This window comes from Podarcis liolepis, assembly GCF_965112155.1.
Source record: "Podarcis liolepis genome assembly, chromosome: 5".
Taxonomy (NCBI): Eukaryota; Metazoa; Chordata; class Lepidosauria; order Squamata; family Lacertidae; genus Podarcis; species Podarcis liolepis.
This window is the reverse complement of record NC_139556.1, coordinates 36,964,193-36,991,116: the sequence shown is the minus strand read 5'-3', so window position 1 is coordinate 36,991,116 and position 26,924 is coordinate 36,964,193. Positions and strand designations below refer to the sequence as shown.

Sequence of the window (26,924 nt, the reverse complement as noted above, 5' to 3'; positions counted from 1 at the left end):
AATAATTACATTTGTTTAACACCGCCCCCCATATCTGTAGATCTCAGGGCAGTTCACAACATAAAATTACAAGTTTTCTTCTCCCTCTCGAATAGGCTATACAGGACGTTCAAGGACAGCAAATATTTATATATGTTGATGGAAGCCTGTTTAGGTGGAGAGCTTTGGACAATTCTCAGGGACAGGTAAGGGAAACTGCATCATTCCTTTGGATAGGAAATGAAATTCTTCCAGCATACTGAATGGTCACTCTGAAATAAGAATTAGTGAGAATAAACTACTGATAATAGGGAGAAAGTTAGTAACCAGCAGCATTAACATAATAGCACAACAAAGGGAAGAAGGGTATAATAATTATTTACCAAAAGTTACTTTTCTTTTGTCCTTCAAAAAAATTTCAGAAGTAAATTCCTAACCTTTAGTAAAAAAAAAAACCAAAAACCACACACACACACTCAAATTGCAAGGTGCTGGGGTTTGTTTATTTACTTTAAAAAACCCTTTGAAATGCTTGTAATTCTTTTTCTCTGATAGTCATGGTATATACTGCCATCTAGCTTTGAAAAGGGTTTATATTTTGCTTTTCCTCAGACCATCCATTAATATTACTTAGTAACTGAAACATTATGGTATCAAAACAGCATTCACCTCTGGAAATAGAAAAAGTTTCAGTAGATTTAAAGGTAATTTCCTGGCCAGTTATAAGGCAGAAATAGAAATGTTAACCTATGATTGAAACTCAGCTTACATTGAAATTCAAGGTAGAAGCTGAATTTATATTGGGGAGAAATGCTTGGTACAATATTTAAATGGCTCGTAAATGATTGGATTTTTGAAACACTTTCTAAGCTTCAGCCGAGGGTTTAAAGTGCTCTCTTTAAAGCAGTGTTTCCCAACCACTGTTCCGTGGCACACTAGTGTGCCGCGAGATGTTGCCTGGTGTGCCGCGGGAAAAATTAAAAAATTTGAAAGATTTTTTTTTTAAGTCAAATTTTCGATTGGGGCGCCGTCACTAGATGACCCCTGGGGTTCCCTCCCTCCCTCCCGCTCTGCGCCTCCCTCCTCCTCCTCCTCCTCCTCCGGGGAGGCCCTTCCTGGCTCTCGGCCAAGCCTTGGCGGCTGCCACTCACTCACTCGCTCGCCCACCCGTCCCTCCATCCCTGCACCCGGCCTCTCCCCCTCCGTCCCCGGCGCGGGGGCTGCCGGGATCCGTAGTCCCCTCGCCCTTGGGCTCCGCGCCCGCGCGGGGTGCGCAAACTACGTTTCCCAGCGTGGCCTGGCGGGCCGGGCGTTTTGTTTGAAGCGCTCTTCTCCTGGCCATGGAATGAGCGCAGCGGCCGGGCGGGCAGGGGCTCTTCCGCGCAGACCCCGCGCAGCCTGCCTGCGCCCCCGCGGAGATCGGGCGGCAGGATGGAGCCCGGGGATCCCCGCGGAGGCGGAGGCGGAGGCTGCCCCCCAGGTAGGGCTGCGTCGGGGGGTTTTTATTTTTGCAATGCTGCATCCGCGCCGGAGGGGACGCATCGGACCGCGGGGAGACCCCTTGGCGGGCGTGCAAGGCAATGCATGCGTGCAGGCGTTGCATGGAGTGCAGTGCAATGCAATGGCAACGCGGCGCCCTGCATGCATGCATGCAACTTCCACCGGCGCTCCGGACTTGGCAGGTGAGGGGGGTCCCCAGTGGGCGGCAGAGAGAGCCGGGAGGGCGAAGGGGAGCCGGGGGGAGCAGCGCTGCTCCCCGAGCCGAGCCCAGGGGGAAACTTCGGCGTCGTTGCGCCGGGTGTTGGAAGCGGAGGCTGGCGGGGGCCCCTCACCTGCAAAACCTGGTCGCCTCTCATATATTTCGTGCATTGCATTCATTGCCCGCTTTCTCCTCCAAGGAGCTCCCGGGGGCGCGCGTGGTTCTCCCCGTGTTATCCTCGCAACAACAGCCCTGCGAGGTGGGTCAGGCGAGTGGCCCAAGGGAGCACCCAGGGATTGTCCTGGCCAGGTGGGGTGATTTGAACCCTGCTCTCTGCCCGGTCTTCGTCCTCATTTAGCCCCCACATGTGCATGACTGTGCATGACTGAGGTTTTCCCCCCTCGTCTTGGCTATGGTGTGAGTCTGTGCTGTTAATTAATGGGGTTCTGCCTTCGGAGAAGATGAGCCAGCCCTCAAGGAGGTGATTATGTAATTTGCTAGCAATTCATGTCCCTCCCGGCGTGACGCTGTGCGCTGACGTCACGGGGCTGTAATGGTGGTGTGCCTCGAGATTTTTTTCATGAAACAAGTGTGCCTTTGCCCAAAAAAGGTTGGGAAACACTGCTTTAAAGTATTTGTGGGGAATGTAAGAGTAGAATAGTTGTTGAAAACAAGTTTGTACCTGCAGACTTGTTTTCTATTAATGGGAGGTGGGGGACATACTGCAAACAGCTTGCTAATAAACAGTTTGGAGTATTATTCAAGAATTTAAGATCTAATATTTCCAATTCCTGAAATACAATGTTTGACAGCTGACTGTAATATAAACCAATTATTTTCGACCTTGCGGTATGCTCGTGAGAATATTGTGGTATCGATACCTTTCTTTGTTCCCACTGGAATACTTTTATTTTTATTTTTAGTGCAGCATGTGAGGAAGATATTTGTGGCTTTTAAAAAATCATAAGCCTTCAACAACTAAGCAAACAAGCAAAGAAATATGATTCCATGATAACCTTACAGCTGTTTCACAGTAGTGTTTTTCTGGCAGCCAGTGGGGCTGCTGCAGTCAAGTCATTAAATATATGAAATATGCTTTCCTGACACCACAAGTCCTTTAGGTTGTTTTCATATGCATTACATGCTAAAAGTGGTTGAACGATGCTTTCTCAGTTTGTAAGGTTTACTGCTGCCAGTGGAGATCAAAGCAATTACTCCAAACTTAAAACCCTGTACAGTGGTGCCCCTCAAGACGAATGCCTCGCAAGACGAAAAACTCGCTAGACGAAAGGGTTTTCTGTTTTTGCGTTGCTTCGCTAGACGAATTTCCCTATGGGCTTGCTTCGCAAGATGAAAATGTCTTGCGCTTTTTTTTAAAAGCCGCTTGAAGAGGTGCAGTTGCGACGGACCGTGCTTCGCAAGACGAAAAACATCGCAAAACGAAAAGACTCGCGGAACGAATTCTTTTCGTCTTGCGAGGCACCACTGTATGTAGTTACACAAGTCACTGCAATGTCCTCCAAATTACTTTTCAGCCATGCAAAAGCAAACCTTTCTTATAGTGCAGACCAAAACTAATCTGATGCCTACCTTCATAATGATGGAGCTTCTAGGTTCTTTGTGTCCCAAATCAGACATGCTCTGTGGTTCTAACTGGCCAGTCCCTGCTACTTTGATCCTTCCCTACAGGGTAAGGGGTGGGGCATTTGTCACCTAGGATTTAGGTTTCTAAGGAAAATGGGCAAAGTGGCTTGGTTTGTGAGAGATTAGCGATTGGTGAAGCCTTCTCTGGTATGACTTGTAACCAAGCTCAGCAACCAGGCTCAGCAATTTCCCCCTCCTCCATCCAAACAAAACTGGGGGATATCTAGGCTTATTCTGAACCCAATTACTAGTCAGATTATACTGCAGCATCCACTGTGTCATAACGAGGACCATTAACAGGGTCAGATTCATCCTCAAAATCCCCAAGAGGCCCCAGTACCCATTACCTGCTCAACTAGCAGGCATAGAAGGGAAGGGATGCCTCTTTGCTCCTTTTCACATCCAAACCCTCCAGCACCTGCAGCACACTTCTATATCAGTAGCACTAGGAGAGCCCTGTCTCACTGTATGTCAGATGGTAGGGGGATATAGCACTGGGCATCAGGAGATGAGCTGACTAGTTTAAGTTTATATCAGAAGAGAGAGTCCTTAAAATGTTATGTTTGCCTCTCTGCTTATTCATACACTGGAGCTGGTGTTGTGTAATAGCTAAGACATTGAGATATGAACCAGGGCGCCCTAAGTTCAATTTTAACCTTTGTCATGAGATGATGTCAATTCATGGTGCCCATGGTGGCAAGTGGCCTTAGGTAGGTTGCTACTGTATTTCATTATCTGCAACATGGAGATTAAAAAAACCCCAAACAGATGTGTTTGTTACAGAAACAATGCGTATGAAACGTTTTAAATACAAATATGTTCATGTGAAGCATAAATGTAAAGCACTGTTGATCTCTCAGTCTTTCTCCTCTCACTTCTCACACCCCGTATCCCTGGTTGCAGAGGTTCATTTGAAGATTCTACAACCAGATTTTATACTGCATGTGTGGTAGAAGCTTTTGCCTATCTGCATTCCAAAGGAATCATTTATAGGGACCTCAAGCCAGAAAACCTCATTTTAGATCACCGAGGTTATGCCAAACTGGTGAGTACTCATGATGTTTTCCTTCCAAATAGCAATAAAATATTACATTGAGATGCGCACTGCATTGTAGTTAAGGGTCTGTCTCCTTCGCCATTATAATAAAATGCCTTCTCCAATGGGTTTATAACAGCCATAAAATAGTGCTTCTGGCTGAACAGCAGTACTCAGCTCTGTACTGCCAGGATAAATCAGTTTGTAAAAAGGACTAATGAAAACAAATTAATCTCACTGTTTCCGAATCTTAGACGAGCAGAAGTTGAAGTTCACAAATGGTTTTAAATAGCCTTTGTGGCATTACGCTCAGAAATTTATTGTTCATACCACATGATTCCAGTACTAGATAAAGAGCTTGACATCTTCCCCAACATTTCATCCAAAGAAACACTGAATCTATAACGGCTCTTTTTCAAACCATACCTTTGTTATTTCTGCGAATAGTCCGTTATTTCAATCCCCTAGTTTTTGTGTGCTGTGCTACACTATTATCGATAAAAAAATAATTAGGCCTCAGACATGCCTGACTTATTACATGCTGTTCTTGAAAGAGATCATCATGGCTGCTGATGGGACAATCGTTAAGGCTGATAGGAGTGCCTTTCCTTTTATGCTATAAACCATCAAGTGTTCAAGTACAAACCACACAGAATCACAGAGCTGGAGGAGGGGGCTCATTGCCCATCTAATCCAACCCCTGCTTGATGCAAGAAATCCAGAACTAAAGCGTTCCTAACAGATGGCTGATCAGCCTCTGCTTGAAGACCTCCAGTGAGAGAGAACTCACCACCCATCTAGGCCATTAGTGCCATTAAGAAGCTTATTCTCATGTTGAGACAAAATCTACTCTCTTGTAACTTAACCCCAATAGAATCATTATGAAACTAGGGACAGCTGAACCTGTTTAACACTGATCTATGTTATTTATTTACAGGCAACCCCTGTTTTGCGTGGGGGGTTACATTCTGGGTCATTGCGTGTGTTGGTGGAGTGTGCATAAGCCCTCCCCCACCCCACCCTCTTCCCGATTCAGAAATGGCCCATGCGTGCATGGTTGCACACTTTTTGAATGCAAGCAAAATGGGAGTTGCCTGCATATGGTTAGCTCCTACATAAAATAGCCAATTATGATGGCTGACGGATGGACAGATCAAGTAATTATTGACCATCTGTAAAACTTGAAGTCTTAAACAAGTGTTATGAACTCATTTATTTTGTTTTTGTACAAATCTTAAGTCTGAAAGATGTTCCTACATAGCTTTCTGTACTAGCCCTATATTCTCACTCTGAGTATATTCCCATGAAAGATTTCTTTCTGAACTGGTTTATTCTAAGCAAAGCATGAGCATCTCCTCAAGCCTTTGTGTCTGCATAATTGCTCTTTATTTTTTTCTTTCTTGATGGGTGTGTGAACTTTCTTTCACAGGTCGATTTTGGCTTTGCAAAAAAAATAGGATTTGGAAAGAAAACATGGACTTTTTGTGGAACTCCAGAATATGTAGCCCCAGAGATCATCCTGAACAAAGGTCACGACATTTCAGCAGACTACTGGTCACTGGGAATCTTAATGTATGAACTCTTGACTGGCAGGTATGGGCATTGAATTGGAGCTACTGATAAAAATAGATCAGCAAATTAGAGAATATTTCTGCCTTTGTCACTTTGATTAGGAGCACTAGAGGTTCAGAGCTTGCATATGCAATGATTATGCACTCCTCAGCCCAAAAAAAGGTCTAAAAACTTATTGTTGAGGCTGCTCATTATTATTTTGCCCTGGTTCACAGTCAACATTCTAGCAAATAAAGGGTACGGAACAGACAGCAGAAGGGGAAAGCTTGGACAACTGAGGTGCAGAGTTACAAATTTAAATCTCTTGGTTTCCATTCCTTGTTCTTCTGGAAGCCTTTTGTTGTTGTTTTTTGTACAGCAAACACATATAAAACAGGTCTGTTTTTACACTTCTAAGAGAGGCAGCATAAGCATCTGTCAGGAATGATTTAACAGTGGATGGCTAACCTGTGGCCTTTCAGAAGCATGGTCAGGGATTGTGGGAGTTGGAGTCCAACAACATCTGGAGCACCACAGCTTAGCCTTTAAAGCAGGCACCCACAATCTCGGCCCTCCAGCTATTTTGGGACTACAACTCCCATCATCCCTCACCACTGGTCCTGTTAGCTAGGGATGATGGGAGTTGTAGTCCCAAAACGGGGACTAGACGGCCAGGTTTGGGGATGCCAGCTTTAGAAAGACAATGGATTCCTGTAAAGCACTTTGAATGCTAAGACGTGGTACTGAAACCATTTCTAATAATAGCACACCTTGTGTAATTTCCAGATATTGCAACTTCAGAATACTATGTAATTTGGTAAGCAGACAAATTATCACTTGTTGTCTAGAAATAATAGAATAGTCACAAAAAGTTATTCAGTTTTAACTCATGCAGGAGAAAACAATTGGTCTAGGTCCTCATTATTTTAGCATCAGCAAGCTACAATTCACAAAACATGCTAGAAAAATATTGTCCTCCAAAATATGTTTTGGCCATGGTTGGTGGCATATTTTTAAGAACACCAAAGGCCATTATTCAGCTAAACTGTTGTGCTAGTGGAATGTAAAAGTTAAAGGAAACAGTTGGGGAGTCATTAAGGCACCCTATCCTTTCCTTTTTGTATCCATGAACTTTAAGCACATAGGAATTCTGAACCAACCCCTTTCCTGTAGGGGAGAGATAGAAGAGTTTTCAGAATTGTTGTGTGATAAAATCAGGGTCAAATATATGCATTTTAAAGTACCTTTGACTGTTCCTAGAATGGTGCACTTCTTCAGACCCTAATTCTCAGATTTTCCCAACATGATGCCTATATTGGTTTAATAAATCCATGTAGAACTGGAAAAGTATTCTCATGTTGCAAAAAAGCAAGATTTTCAAGGGAAATCTCATCCCATAGCATGCAAAATTATATGAATACAGCATTATCGTAGTACCTGCTCTTGTAAAAAGGCGCAGTTATTTGCCAGATATATAGAAATAGGTTCATCGGTTTATAGATTTACAACTCAGAAGGAATGATGACAAGAGCTGTATTACCGTATTTTTCGCCTTATAGGACGCACCAGCCCATAGGACGCACCTAGTTTTCGGGGGGGGGGGGAATCAAGGGGAAAAATATGATTCCCCCCCCCCCCCCGCAGCTCTGGGAGCAGCGGACAGGCTGCACGCAGCCTGTGCGCTACTCCAAGACCTTCTCCCTGCTTTTGCGGGAGGTGGCGGAATTCCCCCACCTCCCGCAAAAGCCCACGGGCTTTTCAACCAGGAGGGAGAAGGGACTGAAACAGCCAGTCAGTCCCTTCTCCCTCCTCGGGGAAAAGCCCCCAAGAGCAGCGCGCTCTTTAAAGGGTGCACGGCTCCTGTGGGCTTTTCTAGGAGGTGGGGGAATTCCCCCATCTCCTCCAAAAGCCCGCAGGAGGGAGAAGGGACTGACTCGGCCAGTCAGTCCCTTCTCCCTCCTCGGGGAAAAGCCCCCAAGAGCCGCTTGCTCTTTAAAGGGTGCGCGGCTCCTGCGGGCTTTTCTAGGAGGTGGGGGAATTCCCCCATCTCCTCCAAAAGCCCGCAGGAGGGAGAAGGGACTGACTCGGCCAGTCAGTCCCTTCTCCCTCCTCGGGGAAAAGCCCCCAAGAGCCGCTTGCTCTTTAAAGGGTGCGCGGCTCCTGCGGGCTTTTCTAGGAGGTGGGGGAATCCCCCCCCCCCGTAGAAAAGCCAGCAGAAGCCGCGGAGCCCCTTTAAAGAGCGCGCGGCTTTTGCCTGCTTTTGTGGTAGGTGGGGGAATTCCCCCATCTCCCGCAAAAGCCCAAAGGAGGGTTGGAGAGTAGCGGGAAGGCGTCACGCACCTTCCTCCTGCCCCCCATCCTCTGGGGCTGGCGATGGGGGAAGCGCTGCTTTCCCCACCGCCAGCCTCAAACCCGGGTTGGAGAGTAGCGGCAAGGTGTCGCGCGCCTTCCCGCTGCCCCCCATCCTCTGGGGCTGGCGATGGGGGAAGCGCTGCTTTCCCCACCGCCAGCCTCGAAGCCGGGTTGGAGAGTAGCGGCAAGGCGTCGCGCGCCTTCCTGCTGCCCCCCCATCCTCTGGGGCTGGCGATGGGGGAAGCGCTGCTTTCCCCCACCGCCAGCCTCAAAGAGCAGACTCTCCTGGCTTCAGCGGAAGCAACGCGAAGCCTCCGGAGCGCAGGCTTCGGAGGCTTCGCGTTTCTATTGCTGAAGCCAAGGAGTCTGCATTCACCCCATAAGACGCACACACATTTCCCCTTCATTTTTGGAGGGGGAAAAGTGCGTCTTATAGGGCGAAAAATACGGTACCTTACACCAAAGAAACACAAAAATTCTGCATTCTGTCATAGTTTAAATAAATAGGCATATCACATTAAAATGTGTGTTTCCCTGTGTTTAAAGTTGCAGAACTTAATATGTATTTGCTGCTGGTAACATGGGTATTGCTGGTTTTAAGGGTCTACACATCATTCTTTCCCATCCTGATGCCCTCCAGATGTTTTGGACTACAGCTTCCATAAACCCCAGCCATTGAGTAGTAGTCTAAAACAACTGCAGGGCACCACAATGGGGAAAGCTCCCGTAGATGGTACAACATCTAGTAACAGCACTAAAATCAGCTTGAACGTAACTGCTATATAATGAAAGCTCTTTCAGGAGTTTAACACATTTTTATTGCCTTACCTTACAACATTTGACGACATATTAAAACAGATTTTTAACTTTGGGTTTTTCTTTTCTTTTATTTAGTCCACCATTCTCAGGCCCAGACCCCATGAAAACTTATAACATCATACTAAGGGGGATTGACATGATTGAATTTCCAAAGAAGATTGCCAAAAATGCTGCTAACCTAACTAAAAAACTATGCAGGTAACATTTTGTAGATTGCATTAGTTTTGTCAAGAAGGGAATGTGAATTAGCACCACAAGTTCTTGCTGTTTTGATGCTGGTTGCATTCTATAGACTTTTTGTGCATGTTTTGGTATTTGGGTTGGTCCTGATGTACTTCTGAATAGATGTTGTTGTTGTTATCAATTCTTTTACCTGCCTTTCACCAGCAGGTCACAGGGTGGATTGCAACAACCTAATGTTCCAAATTAAAGGCAGTTATAAAGCATACTACATTTGCAATAATAGGGTGGGTCTTGAAAACACATCTCAGGTGCCAAAGGCCAGGGTGTAACATAGACATGGTTGAGATTACAGCCTTAGAGTAATACTTGGAGTATATAATCCACTCTTTTGATTGTTAGCTCCCTTGCATGCTATTGAGAACAACAGTGGGATAGAGAATGTTTAAATAAATAGAGGACAGTAGAGAATGGAATTACCTGCCAGCTTTTTCATTCCACTCTGTTGTGTGCTGGGGTGGTTTTTTTTCTTTTTCTTACAGGGACAACCCATCAGAAAGACTAGGGAACTTAAAAAACGGTGTCAAGGATATTCAAAAGCACAAGTACGTATGTTTCAGATGCTGAAAAGTTATTACCATCAGTTCACAGGACATTTTCCAGATGGTATAAGAAGCAACAGTCCTGCCCCAGTACTAAATGGAGGGAGAAAATTCTGACAGAAGCAAGGGCAACAGGAGAAGTATATACGCAGTGTTTAGGCTTTCTTTTAGTTTGAAGCTTGAAACAAGTTCATTGCTTATTATGAGGCATCTGCTTTGAATTTAAACCACCTCTAGGCTTTTGGGGTGCAACCAGTATTTCTTTGTGCAGTCCCTATTCCCACTAATGGGAATTCAATGGACTTGAGCTTTATAGCTCCTAAAACTGGGTGCCATTGGCTCTGTGAGCTATTTGCATTGAAACAAATGCATGGAATGTTGGTTAATATATTGGTGGTTTTTAATTAACAGTATCTTCAAAGAACATAATTTCTATATTTTTTAAAAATACCAATGCAGGAATAGTTCCCACTCAACATATCATAATGAGGGGCCAAACATCATGCTTTCTGTATAGCACAAAGTCCCATTTTGTTTGACATTTACCATGTATAGAGAAATGCCATTCTTGTTCCTATAGTGCTATATGCAGTGTGACTTTCCACTAGCAGAAGTGGTTGTGGGTGGTGCAGAACGAGGCATCCCATTTTCACCACTCCCCCTACCAACTGCCATCCTCTATGCCATTCCCATACAGTTCCCCCAACCCTCAGGAGACTTAGCAGGGCTGGAAATCCTGCTCCTTGCCTTATATTATCATTTCCCTGTTTTTAGGTGGTTTGAAGGCTTTAACTGGGAAGGTTTAAGAAAAGGTACATTGACACCTCCTATAATACCAAGTGTGAGTATACCATTTATTCTGTTATTTGTTCATACGTGCTAGATTGGAACAGAGAATGAAGAAAGAAATTTTAAACACTCTCTGCTACAACAGCAGCCAGCTTTGGTTGAAAGCCCTGTGGGCCTCCAGCTATACTGGAGCTTATCTATATAAGCATGTTTCTCACCGATGATGTTGTCAGGGGCATGCATTAAGAGTGCAGAGTTTTCTCTTGACGTTGATGCATCAGAGCTTGTGCACATATGTAGAGATGGAGTCCTGGACTGAGATGTATTTCCAGAGACATTTTGTTTTCTTTTGATTGTAGTAAAGCTGCTTGTTCTTCTTTCCTAGCCAGTTTGCTTTAGGTCTCTTGTGCTTCGCCTTTACTCCTTCCTCCTGTCTCTCCAACATGCCTTTTATTTCCTTCCCAATTGCCAAGTTCCTGCGATTCTATACCAGTGCTAAAGGCTGTGCTTTTGCTGTCAGGCATATATCTACCACCTGCAACTGCTGTACTAACTCCATGCTAGTCCAAATGATAAACCAGGGACTAAGCAGAGTCAAAGCTGATGGCACACTCTCTCCCCCCCCCCCACCCAAAAAAGTACAGTAGTGCAAAATAGTTTGCTTTTTGGTACCTCTTCTTAGTTGTAATCACTTCCTCTCCACCAGTCATACAAAGATTCCTCCAAACACAGTAGTTTATAAGTGACTGAACAGAAGCACAGCTGTTTCTGTACCAGAGCTCCAAACTTCATGGATGTACCTCCAGGTTTCAGTACTGTAGCAGCAGGGAATGAAGCAATGGGAGAAAGCTCTCCATAGTCACCATATACTTGCATACATTCACCTTTTAAGCCCACAGACCTTTCCAAAAGGAGGAATGGTGAAAGCTCTGGTTGTTTTAGGGTTTTTCTTTGGATACAATTTAATTTGATATATTTTATTTTAGATAACAAATATTCTCAAATCCTCAGCAACCCCTTTCCCCATATTATATAGCTAAGCAATGTATATCCTGAAAGCATGAGCTTCATGACTTAACCAAATTGTGTTTTTCCAATGTTCGGATGAAAGTGAATTTTTGATTTTGATTCATATAGTGAACTATGCTTTAATATTCATTTTTCTGGTTTTAAGAATTCACTGTGAAAACTGAAGCACCCACTTCCCCATCTGCAACTCATGTGATATACTGAAAAACAATCCATCAATTTTGAAAATCCCTAAAACAAATACTAAATTACAAATTAAAGCAGAAAATTATGAATGAATTTATCACTTTTAAATGTACAAAACCTTGAAATTTATTTAGGAGTCATGAAGCTTAGTTTTCTGAAAATAGTGGGTTCCCCTCTATCTTTAGGTACCGACTGTTACCTTCTCCCCACTTACCCAAGCAGTCAGAAGTTCCAGGCGCAGCGCTTCCGAGTTTAGTTTCCTTTGGATGAGCGAGCACTGGAGACTTAAGGTGTCTTTGTACTATTTGCTTTATTTCCAAATATCCAAGCAGAACCTAAGTGGAGACAAACAGGCAGTCTTGAAACCTAGAAATTCCATTATGCTGTATGCATCCCTAGGGAGAGAGAGAGCTCCTCCATCACCCCAAGATGCTTTGCCTTCAGCCAACTCAAAACTCTCTTTCCTTCTCTCCATGTTTCCAAATTTAACACTGTCACCTGTTGTTTCTTTTCAAAATATACTTATATGGATAAAATAACATTTCCTTCACTACCAACTTCTGCTGTGGTCAGGGGCTCCCCCCTTTGACCCTATAGAAAAAGGAATTATAAGAAATATAAAGGATGCGTAGCTAGCTTTATGAATTTGTAAGCTTTATAACTAGTTTTTAACACACAAATGTGCAGTCTCCTGGAGAGGAGCTAAGTCAAGGCTTGGCTTCCCAAGTTGTCCAAACTGGGATTTGTGGTTTAGCAGGCTCCTCACTAATTTTGAGCTGTAATCAAGAACAAACCTTGGCTGCAGCATTCATGGAGTCATAGTTTGGCTTACTGTGTCATGCAAACTAGCCCACTGTATCACTGGCTTTCATGTTTATAATACAAACATATATTTTTGTATCTGTGGTGCCCTACGCTTAACCATTGCTATTTGGGCCCAGCCCATTTCTAATTACGTCTGTTCTACTAGCACTAGTTGTGTTTATTCTGGCCATTGTACTGGTTCTTGTTTTTCTACTGCAACAGCCATTTGTATATAATTCAATAAACAAATCAATTCTTTTCAAGATTTAGTTAAACAAAGCATGTACTATTTTTATCTGTACCTTTTAGAATTTGTATGATTATGGCTACATTTGTGCCCCACCTTTTCCTCCAAAGACCTCAAGGTGGTGGCCATGGTTCTCCCCCTCTCCACTTTATTCTCAGAACAAACCTGTGAGGTGGGTTAGGCTGAGAGATGGTGAATTGCCCAAGGTCACCCAGTAAGTTTCATGGCTGAGAAGGTTTTACAAAGTCTCCTTTTGTACCCTGACCCACTCAGCACATTTCTCTCATGTCATTTTATGCCTTTCCCAAACTGCTGAATGCTCCTGAACTGCTGCTTCTCATGCAAAATATTCCAAGACAGTGACAGAGCGTTCATTGCGGGCACAGGGCTGTGCTCTGCCACCTCCCCAGCTGCAGAGTGGGAAGCCCTGTCCTGCTTCAAGGGGCTCACTCATGTCACCTATGCAAAACCCAGCACTGCTTTGCAAGACTTACAAAAGGGGTGCAGGACTGGCAAGGTGATCTGTTGCATTCTTCTCAAGCCACCCTCCAGTTTGAGAGCAGCTGAGAAGGATGCAACAGGGCAGTGTGCAAAATAGCACCAGGCTTGCAGGCACTGTGAACTCTTGTGTCCTTCTCATGGCACCCTCCAGCTACGGGGGCACTGTGAAATGACACAACAGCTCATGACGCACTGTCAGGCCCATGGGGTGGCAGGACATCATAAGAAATATGTCCCCCCCAAAAAAACACACACACAAAAACTGTGCCTATGGCCCCAGCCCCCATGCCTCTGTTCCAAGCATTCATCACAGATCCCATTGCTACAGATAAATTTCTCATCCAAGTGACCATCAACAGCCAGTAAAAACATTTACCATATTTTTCGCCCCATAGGACGCACCAAGTTTTTTTGGGGGGGAAATAAAGGGGAAAAAATTATCCCCCCCCCCAGGCGCTTGTGGGGCCGGCAGCAAAGAGAAGCGCTCTTCTCCCCACTGCCCGCCTTCAAACCAGGTCCGCCTCCCAGCTGTCCCCGGAACTTGCGGGGCAGGCAGCGGGGAGAAGCACGCATCTCCCCGCCGTCAGCCTCTAAACCACATCGGGAGACAGCGGGATGGCAGCGTTCCGCCTCCCCGCTGTCCCCCGACCTTGTGGGGCTGGCGCTGGGGCTCTCCTGAAGCCTGGAGAGCAAGAGGGGTCGGTGCGCACCGACCCCTCTCGCTCTCCAGGCTTCAGCGAAAGCCTGCATTCACCCCATAGGATGCACACATTTCCCCTTCATTTTTAGAGGGGGAAAAGTGCGTCCTATAGAGCGAAAAATACGGTATATTAGTCAGATTGCAAACTATATAACCAGAAAGGCAAAACCCATGACATGCTTGTTCAGAAAATTAAAACAAACAAAACATCTCATGGCAGTTCTATAAATGGAAACTATAGTATCTTGTAGAATCAAAGCTGTTCTTTGGAATTCTCACTGGCAAGCATGAATTTACAGGGATCTGTATACATGAAAACTAATGATTCCAGACAACAGCTTGGGCATAAATCATCATCATCAACAGTACAAAGTCTGTTTTTCCCCCCACTGGACAGGTTGCATCTCCAACAGATACAAGCAATTTTGATAGCTTCCCTGAGGACAACGATGAACCACCACCTGATGACAACTCAGGATGGGACATAGACTTTTAATGTATTTCTCTTACCTGCTTCTGCCTTGCTGAAGACAGCTTCCTGAGACATGGCTGCCAGCAGACCTGAAGGAATTGGGAAGGATTAGTGCTCGGGGTCACCATGATGCCTTGATTGATGCTGCTACAGTAACACTACAGTGGCATTAGGACTTCTTGCTTAGATGACAATAGTGCTCTTCACATGTTTTCTGTTTGAACTTAACATAGCAGTTGACATGGTGGTCCTGAAGCAAAGCCTTTTTCACCAGTAATTAAATGTGTTTTCTATCACTGTAATGAACTCACTCCAGTCGTAATTTGAAAGTTGATAGAATAAGATGCACATAATTCTAGCTGCAATATCATTGTATTGCTAATTCTGTTCTGAAATGTTAAGTACTGTAGAATCTACAGTGTGGGATCTGGGGTACTCCCAAAAAAGCAAAAGGAGTGTGTTGGGCCTCTTAAAGCGGGCCAACGTATTAAACCAATGAGGACCACAAAGCTATTGGTCTTGGAGTTCATGTCAAAGCAGTGCTATATAGGTTGTCTTTCTTTTCGAGCAGTATTCATGACAAGAATGAATGTTACCCTTTTCCATATTTAATTTCTGATGTGCTTTTCCCCTCCCAAACTGATAACAAAAGCACAACTGCTACAGTTTTTATTGAACTGTTAAAGCAAGTATGGGTCGGTCGGTTCTCACACGTATCTGAGAACATGGTATATCTAACATTTAATTTTGTTGGTACAGCTACATAAGAGCATGTAGAAGATTATTCATAAAACTACTCATTTTACATATTATATATATATAATAACTATATTATAAACAAAGACAAATGTGCTTATCAAAAGGTCCTAGAAAGGAAATGATAGCAGCCAACTGGTCCAATAGGAATTTACACTGAACTTAAAATAACATTTACCTTTTAGAGCCCAAGGAGGGAAAATGCAAGACTCACTGCATACTATATAGGTGCTATGTACATTTTTTAATCCATGAAATAACCAAACATCCACAATCATTTTTCAGGAAAATATGTAGCAAGGAATGTGATTGTCAACTAAAATCTCAAAATAATAGTCACACACACACACACGTTTTTGCTGCTCCTCCATATAGCATTGCCATCATTTGTTTTGCTTATTGCCAAATTCTTAGTCCCACTGTTTTCTAGCTGTATTTTGATTATTTATTGCAAACATTAAATAATTCCACTCTCCTTGTGAAACGTCATACAACCACAAGTTATATCAATCAGTCTAAAAAGCATAGAGCTGAAATGTGTGCAGCTGAAATGGGCCACTTCAAAATCCCATTCATTTCAAAGGGAGAGTTGAGTGCATACGGAAATTAATGAGAGTTAAAAATGTTCCAGTTTGGGTGAATCATACTTACTAGGCTTGAGCTTTCTAACATATATGTGTCACTCTTTTGACAGTAATAGATTATAAAAACATAGAATAATGATAGCAATCTCGGTGAAGACATCTACCAGGAAACATGTACTTCCAATATACTTGCACTGCTAATGCAGCCTTACGTATACAACAGAGTTTTTATTAGTTCAATAAAAAACAACCCCTACAACCCACTTTTAAGATGCCATCACATAATATGAAATGCCACTGAAGATAAACACATCTATTTCCTTGTTCATTTCCGTCAAAGTAACACCACTGCAGTCTCACAATAACCTGAATCCAAAAAAGCAATTTTAATCTCCAGTTTTGCCCTTTATGAGTTAACTTTAACCCTCTCTCTTTTTTTTTAATCCGTGTTTCTCCTAGCTTCCATCTTTTTTGTACTTACACCTCCCTCCTCCTTGATTTGCCCTTTCCAAGATTTCACTTCCTTTGGGATTAAAAGGGCTTAAGTTCAGGCAAAACTAACTTGTTTAACTTACTATAAAATCTTGACTTATTAATTGATTCCAGATGGGACTTAAATTCAACTAACTCACAGGACGATCCAGTGCATGCTTTACTCAGAAGTAAATCCCACTGTTTTCATCCAAAGAAAAGAATGCATATGATAGCAGCCTCAGTGTAGATCCAACCCAATTTGTTTAATGTAATTTTTCAAACCCTCCCTAGGTTATATGCATTCAAAGCCCTAACGGCAACAGCAACTTGCAACAGCACTTTCTGTATGTCACTGCAATTTTTTAAGATTTATATGATTTAGGAAACACAGAATTGTGCTTTCAGTTTGCAATGTTTAGATACGATGCAGTTTTTTTACTAACTCAATATAAACTGCGGAATAGCCCTCAAAATCTTCGTTTCTTAAAAATTAGCAACTGCTCAATCAACCTTTTCAGTTTCTCAAGGCCGCCAGGCTCCTGGTCTTATACTTTAGAAGAGAACATGTGGGTTTAAGGAGTGAAAAAGAGAAACCATGGCCTTCCTTATATACTTGCACATTTGACATTAGCATAACTCTTTCAGGAGTCATTCCCGCTTGACACTGGTATACATTACAGCAAACTTGCGATCCTATTTCCACCTCATTACTGGTGGAAATAACCAAGATATTTAAGCCCTTTTGGGGGGCAGGAATGCCTTCCCACTATTTGTTGTGGCATCCACCTGATTGATTGTGATAAAACAACCATGCGTATTAGTGGTCAGGAACAACATAACCGCTGGATCTTAGGAAAGAGCACTCTTCTTCCAGTACATAGGAATATTTGTGGGAACACTAGGATCCAACCACAAAGCAAACACAGCAGCACCATTTGCAGTCTACTTCAGAGCTTCCAAAACTTACACCACTATAACATGACAAGTCTTCCCCTACACTGATGCATTTGCACACTCTTCCTCACACAGCTTCTTATGAGCTGCTTAGAGGTGTTCTGGCCAAAACCAGCATCAGCAAGGACTATGAAGCCTTCTTGGCTAGTGAGGTGCAGCTAGACAGAGATATCACCATTTCCTAAGTACTGTACTGGATTGTGCTGAAGCTGAAGGGGCATGCTCTTTGTTTGCTTACTACATTTAATCAAACGAGACATAAAAATATATTAAAATATTGCAATTAAAATATGGGTAAGTAAAGCAGAAGGAAGTGAAGTAAAAACAAAAATAAAGTGCTACTTTATTTAATCCTATAAAATCAGTCTACAGGAGGTACTTTATTGTATACCAGGAATTATTACAGAATCTGCATATGGTAGCTGTAATCACAGACCTTCCAGCATGCAAAAGCTAGTTAACCATTGTGGCAATAATCCCAAATAGTGCTGGATGGACCCATAATCTTTCCAGGTTAGCAAACTTTTTCAGCAGAGGGCCAGTCCACCGTCCCTCAGACCTTGTCGGGGGCTGGGCTGTATTTTTTTTTGGGGGGGTGAGCAAATTCCTATGCCCCACAAATAACCCAGAGATGCATTTTAAATGAAAGGACACATTCTACTCATGTAAAAACACACTGATTCCCGGACTGTCCACGGGCTGGATTTAGAAGGTGATTGGGCCAGATCCGGGCCTCAGGCCTTGCCTACCCATGATCTTTTCTGTCCAAATCTGGACAGACTTTTTAAATAAATAAATAAAATGGGGGTCAGGATTTTTCTTTGTAAAATTAACCACATTTACCTTGGTTTTACTATTTGTCAAAATCATTAAACAGGGTTCTCTTTGCTTGCAAGTGCATGGAATCAAATATGCCACTTCAGAGCTATTCTACAATTTAATCCAACAATTCTTCACATTCATGTAGCTATCAACAACTTGAACAGAGGTTTTCTAAACAGATATACATCATTCTCCAATAAGTAAATATATCAACAGTTTTCTGGAAGAACATAATTTCATGCAACTCAGGCTTCTAAAACTAATAGTCAGCCTCCTGCTTTATAAGTATAAACCAATAAAAGACAGCAAAAAGCTTTACATCATCATTTATCATTTCTGCTGCTCCTTAAACCAGTATAGCACAGCATTTGTTACATCTGCCAATTACTTTTATACACCATCCAACACATATGCAATTCTAAACTTAAGCATTTGAACACTATCCGAAGCATTTCCTGACATTTTATACAATAGGGCTAGAACATGACTAGTCATCTTGGTCAAAAGTCACCTTGTTTCTACATTGCAGGTGGACTCACTTCTAAAAAGCACTCCCAGAACTCCAGTTTAATTCATACTCCTATGCTGAGTGAACTTAAATGCAAAACTTGTTCTTTTTGATTAATTGGCTTTTCCTGGTTATAAACACGAGAACATGCTATTTCCACTCTAAATAGCTGAAATGACAATGTGTTAAACTAAAAGCATTCAGCTGAAGAGTAGTCACACACAAATTTAGTAATAATTATGCAAGGAAAGTTTCAAAGTGAGCTTGGTATGAATTATTAGGCTTGATTCCTTCCGTTTGTCCTTGAGCCGCATTCAATAGTATATAATTGGTGCGGTGTGCACTTAATACAGATTTATTTTTTCATATGACTCACTGGCATCTTCTTCACCAAATGTATTTTAAATATCTTAAGCTAGCGTGTGTGTATTAATAAACCCTGCATTTATAAGTAATACTTTTTATTCACACATATATATACAAAAGCATATACACACACACATTCACATTTCAGTGTACTGCAACTTACAACTGGTGCACATGCTACTCTTTCCATGCAGATCCCACAGGAGAATGGAATACACCCCATGGTGAGTTTTCTGCGCCTGGACATGAAGCAGGGCCATATTATTACAGACATCCCTAGCTCCATAACATATCATTAGTAGCTGCAGGCCAAAGTGGAAAAACCACACAATTTGAGGGTGAGGGCGGCAGCGGGGGGTGGGGGGTGGGGGGTGGAGAATAAGTCAACTACGTCCTATGCAGAGTAGACCCACTGAAATCAGTGAAGCTAAGTTGGTCATGACCATTAACTTCAATGGGTCAACTGCCAAGTAGCACTAGGACTGAATATCACCCAATGACCCAAATCCAAATCACATGGCTGGGAATGAAAGCTTGCCAGCAGTTCTGCTTGGAAATATAGTATGCAGACTACTTATTACTTATGGCTGCAGTCCTCAGATCAATTTGCTCATGAGTAAGGTCCATTCATTTTGGTAGAGTTTACTCCCTATAAACGTGCTTGGGACCTCTGCTTCCCTTTAACATATGAAATGATGGTGTATCTGCATAAAAAAGAAATTTGCTGTCATAATGGAGACACATTTGCTAGAACTGGGTTCTAAAGGTACAGGTAAGCTTTAGCTTATTATTTCAGTGCTGCATCATTCACAGAAAATTCTTATTTAATAATAGGACCACAAGCAAATATTTATGTAAATAGATATTTTTTCGTGTTGATATTTTGTGGTACACATATAGCTTTTTATTTAGAACTTCATTGCATTATTCTTTCATTTTCTTATTTGTAAGGTAATGTTTTTAGATCAAAGTAGACTTGAATTAATGTCATAATTGTCAGTATTACTGAAACTTATGTCAACTGTACCGTTGTCCATCTGTCCCATAGTTTTTAGATCATCATCTAGTTATTTGGCATTGTTGCAAGTGCCTTAAAATTCATGGCATCCTATTTAAAAAAAATACAAATTTGGTGTTATGCTGCATGACAAAGACAAACACACCTCAAAATGTTGTCCTTTCTTAGCTTGCTGCGTTTTACAGTTCTTTCGGCTAACAGTTTATAAGCCTTTATTATATAATATTGATGAATTACAGAAATGATGAAGTTGTTCTCTTATTTCTGTTATAAATGTACCAGAGCTGTGTATCTGTTAATGAGATACAGCGTCATTTCTGTGAAATGTATAAATGTATGTGCAGGTCAAATTAATATATGACATACTATCAGTCTGTATACAGGTATTCCTGTTTTGCTAAGCTGTGCAAATTTTAAAACTGTAGTGCAGTAAAAGTTCTAACATATCACATTTTATAATAGGCTCCATTGCAAAAATATTCCGATCAGACCAATGATTAGCAAACTGACTGTCAAATTTACACCACACAAAAAAAGCATATTATTCCCATTGTGAAACCAATGACTGCAGAAGGAATGAATCTTGTTGCACCACTGAACAAAACAGGACCAGTGCTTTCTATGAGTTTCCTTGTATATGCAAATGTTTCTGAGACAAACTCTCAGTAGTACACCTAGAAAGCTAAACACTGAAAGTGTGTTATTTGTCCTCTTCCTCTGTGAACAGTCCACTCCATAAACAGACCACAGCACTGAGACATTGATGTTTCAGGCTTTAATAGCAAAGGGAAATTGATTCAGCGTTGCCTACTACCGTACTTATTCCAATGTATGCTGTTTTTACACCGGTGGCTTCCTTTATAATCTTAATGGCTATTTTTCCTTTGGTTTTCTTCTTACTGAGGATTCTACATGAAAGAGGAGGATTTAGTTTTGTTTGTCCAAGAATACACTTTCATCAAATGGTCTTTGACCAGTTGCACTCTTTTGATGTAGACTAAAACAAAAACAAAAACTTTTTATCATAAACTTAACTGCTTTTGTTTTGCTCTGTATTTTCCCTGCAGCTGTAATTGCCGAGTGCCTGTTGTATACTTTATAGAGTTGAAATAAAAAAAATTACTTTTGAATATTGTTGCCTTGATCATATTTCTACCTTCTGATGTGTTTCGAATTGCATTTTAAACAGTTGTTCAGCTGTCAATTCTTACAGCATACAGCAGGGGTCAGCAAACTTTTTAAACAGGAGGCCAGGTCACCGTCCCTCAGACCTTGTGCGGGGCCGGACTATATTTTGAGGGGGGAAATGAACGACTTCCTATGCCCCACAAATAACCCAGAGATTCATTTTAAATAAAAGGACACATCCTACTCATGTAAAAACACGCTGATTCCTGGACCATCCGTGGGCCATATTTAGAAGGCGATTGGGCCAGATCCGCTCCCCGGGCCTTAGTTTGCCTACCCATGGCATACAGTATTGTCCTGCGCTCAGTACTTTCACAACTTTGTGGAATCATATCCCTTACTCCTCATATTAGGATAAAGATGCTGCGCCTGAAATTAATACACACACAAATTCACACACCCACAAGTCTGTGTGGGTATGAAACCACGTAAAACCTCTTGACAGGCAACTGCTTTTGCAAGGCGGTAGGGAGCCTAATGATATATCCCATGCCTCTCTGCACACACCCTGAGTCAACTCCCACTTAACTCATACCCTCCAACATTTCTCCAATGACAATAAGGATGTCCTGTTTAATAAATAAATAAATAAATAAATATTTAATAAAACATTAAACATTTAAAAATTCCCTATACAGTGCTGCCTTTGGATGTCTTCTAAAGATTGTATAGTTACTTGTCTCACTGGCTTGTGAGTTGCATAACCTTTTCCTCTCCAACATTTCTCTGATGAAAATAGGGGTGTCCTAAGGAAAAACGGGATATTCTGGGTTCACATCAGAAACCAAGACAGTTTCCGTAAATCCAGGACTGGAATCCCTGGAAAATAGGACACTTGGAGTGCCTGTTAACTTCTGTTGCTGCCTCGCTACTACTTATTTAATAATCAATTGGCTCTGTTTAATCAATTAATAAAGCAGATTACATACACCTATTTTGGAATTGTTCTCAAATAGAAATATTCCAGAAATCCGTTCAGGCCAATATCTCTATGGAACTTATGGAACTTAAATGATTTCTGCTTGGTTATCTCAAAGACGTTACTTATTACCAAAGAATACATGCAAACCAGCCTAACAGGTTTATGGGGAATGGATATGTTTTACAATATTTTGAATCAACAAGTTCATTTATAATGTCTGACTTTATGCTGCTTTCAACCTGCTGAAACTTCTTTTTGCTCTTTATCTTTATTATTTATTAATAAAATAAAAATTAAGTAGACATGAAATCTATAAAGAAGCATGAGTGTTATGAATACTACACAACTGTTGGGCAGTTGTTTATATGGTCTTGAGTAAAATATAGAAAAACCGGGGTCTTTTAGGTAAATATTTTAAAGTATTTTACTTTAAAAATGTAAAACCATGACAGCCACACTAGTCTATAGATTAAATTAACAAACATTTTTATAAAAAACTAGCATTAGAAGAATTGTCTGGTGCTGAAATGAAAATAAAGATGGTGCCAACTGATAAGTTGGTTCAGGGAATAGAGTTCCACATCAGAAAAGATCCCATATCCCTACTTACTTCAGATAGTGTTGGGACCTGGAGCAGAGCCTCAGAGGCTGATCTTAACTCGAGGGTACATTTATACAGAAATAGGCAGTCCCTCTTATATCGGTCATGGTTACATAAGCGATTAATAAACAGAATGCAGCACCAACAGCATAATATAAAACTTTAAATTGATGGGTGGGGTGGAAAGGGGCAGTCCGCTAAAAAAGTCAGAGCATTTTAAAGACGGGTTAAAAAGAAATATCAGCATGTCACCTGCACTTACGGTATTTTTCACTCTATAGGATGCACTTTTTCCCCTCCAAAAATTAAGGGGAAATGTGTGTGCGTCCTATGGAGCGAATACAGGCTCCTTGGCTTCAGTGATAGCAACACGAAGCCTCTGAAGCGCAGAGGGACCGCTCCCTCCGCGCTCCGGAGGCTTCGCGTTGCTTTCGCTGAAGCCTGGAGAGCGAGAGGGGTCGGTGCACACAGACCCCTCTCGCTCTCCAGGCTTCAGGGATAGCCACCTGAAGCCTTCGGAGCGCAGCACGAGTTCCCACTGCGCTCCACAGGCTTCAGGTTCAGCAAAAGGAACCCGAAGAAATGGAAGGGGCTCAGTTTCTCCTGCCGCTTCGCTGAAGGGATGCTGAGCAGAGAGTGGGAGATTTTTTTTTCTTGTTCTCCCCCTCTAAAACAAGGCGCGTCCTATGGTCGGGTGCGTCCTATAGAGCAAAAAATACGGTATATTGGTGTGCTCCAATCTCAAAGCATTCTAGAAATGGTGAGAATACCCATTCCCTTTTTCTTCCAAAAAAGCGCAAATCCCTTACATGACAAAGAGTGTTGCAGTTTGCAATACTGAAAAGGTTTTCTATCTCCACACACTTACTGGCCTTACCTAAATTCCTTGCAAGACCTGACAATATCCTACCCACAACAATGCTGCCTGTGGGTGGTCAGTTATTACACAGCTGTAATTAAAGGATTGTATTTTATGAAATAAACACCCAGCTTTTAAGGGAAATTAACATTTATAATCTGTACTGCTTTGATGAAGTGGGTACTGGTGGGGTATTTTTTATTGCTTGCCTCTTTCTGCCTTCAAAACCATTTTCATGCTGATGATAAGTTTAATGATATTTTTATCTATCCTCAGTGAAGGAAATCAGTAAAATGAATTGCCTGTGCTCTCTGGGAATATTGAGAAACTGTTCAAAGGAATCGGAATGAATTAAGCAACATGGCTCAGTGCAGGGGAAATTAGGACCTGATGGAACCCCCTAGCGATGAATGCATTTGTCTCAGTGCCACTGCAATAAACCATTCTCTCCTTATAGATTAGGCAGCAACTGCATCCTTTCACAATGTCAGGAGGGGACATATAATCTGGAAAAGCTATCTTATGCAACTCATCAGGAATTCTGTAATTGGCACATAGAAGAACAGTGTGAAAATCTATTGATTTCCTGGGTTTAGGCAACATGCCGAACTCAGTACAGGATGCCTGCAATCCTATATACTTACCAAGCAGTAAGACCAACTGAGCTCCATGGGAACTACCTCATGCATTGGATCAGGCTGCAAGCAAACCTATTTGCTGCATGCTTCCCTAAATAACAAATTTCAGGGGTAGACTTCGAATAAACGCTTGTTCCTCAACACATATGTATGGTAGGTTTTCTTTGCTTTCCCTAAAAATAAACTCTGTGGACTCCAAGGAACCACATCACACCACCACTTGAGCCCGGGAGCAACACTGGTTTTCAGTCACCAGTGCAACGTTCAAATAGTGTTATTTGAATTATATATGGATTAGCTTAATTGCCATGCACTACATCATCTCATCATAAAGTGATCTAAAGTCAGCACAGGATTAAAAAGCATGGTTTCCATAGACTTGAGGAATCATATAACCTGATTTTGACCGATTTTTTTGGTATTAAATCCCAGTTGCTCTGTCACTTTTCATTTTATCAGGAGAATTTTCACAGCTTGACGGCATTTTCAAGAGACACAAATCCAGGATGGGGCTTTAGTAACTGGTTTATCAGCTTCCCCTGCTGTCCTTATTATAAAGTGTGTTAGTTTCAGGGTACTGGTGTTCAAGGGGGGTGTCATAGCACCTCTTCCTCATTAGAAAGTAGAATGACCAAATAAAATGTAACTGCCTTCGACCTCCATCAATTTGAAGTCCTGCCTGTGGTCCCAATAAATTAAGACCTGAAATTTGGAATACCTGAATTAGGACTGAAATTGATGGGAGACCTTGACAGTATAGGAAAGGCCCTATAATGTAACTCCACTTCCTTTATGCACAGATTAAAGGGAGGAAATTATTTTTATTCATTCATACTCAAAATAAAAACAGTTTATACTAGTAAGTTTAGGGGTCTTAGTGGACCACAAGCTTAACATGCGTCAACAGTGTGATTGATGCAGCAGCAAAAAAAATGCTATTCTAGGCTGCATCCACAGAAGCATAGTGTCCAGATCAAGGGAAGTAACAGTACTGCTCTATTATGCTTAGGAGTACTCAAATAGCCAGTAGCAGTATAAAACTAATCTGAATTTATTCAAACCTATTTGCGTGGTATTGTTACCCATTTATGGCGTTACAGCTGAGCTCTGTCCAACACAATAAAAGGAAATGGAAATACTGGATTGTTTCTCCAAAAAGAAATGGTTATAAATCAAGCCCACTTGTCCTATTTGAATTTAATTGTTTGGGGCATGGGGCTCTTTTACATGTAGCAGCCATTATACCAAGCCACCACAGCAGACATTATGTATTATGCCTCAAAGTCCAAATGGCTTGTTGACCAGGGCTGGATCTACACTGATCTGAAAAAAAGCTTAAAGAAACCATACAATATAACTCTCAATACAATTTCCCATTGACGATGGATTGCTGCTCTACAGTGCCTTCTGGTGTCACATTTTTATAGCGAGTTTTTAATGTTGTAACTGACCAGTGTAGATGAGTCCCAAGTTTACATGAAGGCCACCTTCCTCCATATCACCCTGGGTAAGAACTGATATCTTCTACAGAGGCCCTTCTCACTATCTCTCAGGTATTCATAGGGTGACAACACTTGAATGCTCTTCCCTGAGAGGTCCATATGGCTCCTTCATTGCTTGGGTTTAAGAGGGCAGTTAAAGCCTTTCTTTTTTAATAAGGATTTTGAGCCCTCCTAGATGTTTTGGTTGCTCATTCTTCAGACATCACGGTTGCAATTAAGGCCAGTCCCTTGGGATCTACATTGCCTGCATAGTTACTAACCATGACATCTGATACATCCTCATGGATTAAAGTCTTCTGACATTCTCTGATGAGCATAGGAGCAACTACAGGTAAGGGAATGTCTAAACGAGGTCTAACAGGATACTTGCAAGGAAGCAAGTCAAAGGCTGAGACAATCCATTATTCTTCTATATGGGATTCTAAGCACATTTATGTTACAAACGCATCAGATTTATACCACTTTAATTGCCATATGTTGCCCCTAAAGCATCCTGGGAACAGTAGTTTAGCAAAGGTACATGCTTTTAGATGTTTTTAATTGCAATTGATTTTAGAATGTTTTTGCTTTCCTTTTTGTTTTTAACTTGTATATGTTTGTATATTATTGTATATTATGTATATTATTGCTGCCCTGGGCTCCTTGGGTGGACTACAAATGCCCTAAATATTAGTAAAAATAATATTAACTTTTACAAGAAATTTACAAAACATTCCTGTTTACACAGGCTTCTGCTGGCTGAAAGTTCTGACCCTAGAAACCCTGCAATTGAGAGGACATGATTACTTTTAGCAGTTTCAAATTGTTTTTAAAAAGATTGTTTTACTCTGTCCTTTAGAAATTTTAATTGTATTAAGATGGATATGCTTGTAGCTCTGGGCTCTTTCAGAGAGAGGTGAAGAGTATGGATCTAATAAATGATAATACCAATGCCAGTGAAACATTACACTCTGAGACCCAAACTCAGAAGACATACCCTCCAACACCCCTCAGAGGAAAAAAGCAACATTCCATTCTACATCAGTATCACTGGTGGGGAGAGGGTTTTTTTGCACGTTAAGACTTTTAGCAAAGTTTTTCATGGTAGTCCAATATAAAGTATACATTCAAAGCACCATAAGTCACAGGAAAACAAGATGTTA

The 26,924-nt window shown here is 41.8% G+C and overlaps 2 protein-coding genes and 1 long non-coding RNA gene across 16 annotated transcripts in view; 1 reads left to right on the top strand and 2 right to left on the bottom strand.

Moving 5' to 3' along the window:
- Positions 1-21,202, top strand: part of PRKG1 (protein kinase cGMP-dependent 1) — a 634,135-nt gene extending 612,933 nt beyond the window's left edge. For all 3 annotated transcript variants that reach the window (XM_083503064.1, XM_083503065.1, XM_083503066.1), the window contains 7 exons: positions 96-185; positions 4,226-4,367; positions 5,788-5,951; positions 9,156-9,278; positions 9,803-9,865; positions 10,637-10,703; positions 14,516-21,202. In XM_083503064.1, coding sequence (XP_083359190.1) covers positions 96-185; positions 4,226-4,367; positions 5,788-5,951; positions 9,156-9,278; positions 9,803-9,865; positions 10,637-10,703; positions 14,516-14,614 — 748 coding nt within the window. In that variant the 3' untranslated portion in view covers positions 14,615-21,202. The remainder of the gene's footprint in view (positions 1-95; positions 186-4,225; positions 4,368-5,787; positions 5,952-9,155; positions 9,279-9,802; positions 9,866-10,636; positions 10,704-14,515) is intronic.
- On the bottom strand, positions 259-5,376 carry LOC310706883. The gene is made up of 3 exons (XR_014526217.1): positions 3,165-5,376; positions 2,301-2,908; positions 259-873 (listed from the first exon to the last, which is right to left on the bottom strand). It is a non-coding gene; the product is annotated as an uncharacterized lncRNA (long non-coding RNA).
- Positions 9,057-26,924, bottom strand: part of LOC310706878 (uncharacterized protein) — a 48,816-nt gene continuing 30,948 nt past the window's right edge. For 10 of the 12 annotated variants that reach the window (XR_014526208.1, XR_014526210.1, XR_014526211.1 and 7 more), the window contains 3 exons: positions 14,629-14,679; positions 12,081-12,201; positions 9,057-11,466 (listed from right to left, as the gene is read on the bottom strand). Coding sequence is in view for 6 of the 12 variants with exons in the window: in XM_083503280.1 (XP_083359406.1) it covers positions 11,330-11,466; positions 12,081-12,201; positions 14,629-14,679 (309 nt within the window). In the remaining 6 variants the exon portion in view is untranslated. Of the gene's footprint in view, positions 11,467-12,076; positions 12,202-14,628; positions 14,680-26,924 lie in introns of all 12 variants that reach the window. The other 2 variants (XM_083503281.1, XR_014526209.1) reach the window with 2 other exon arrangements.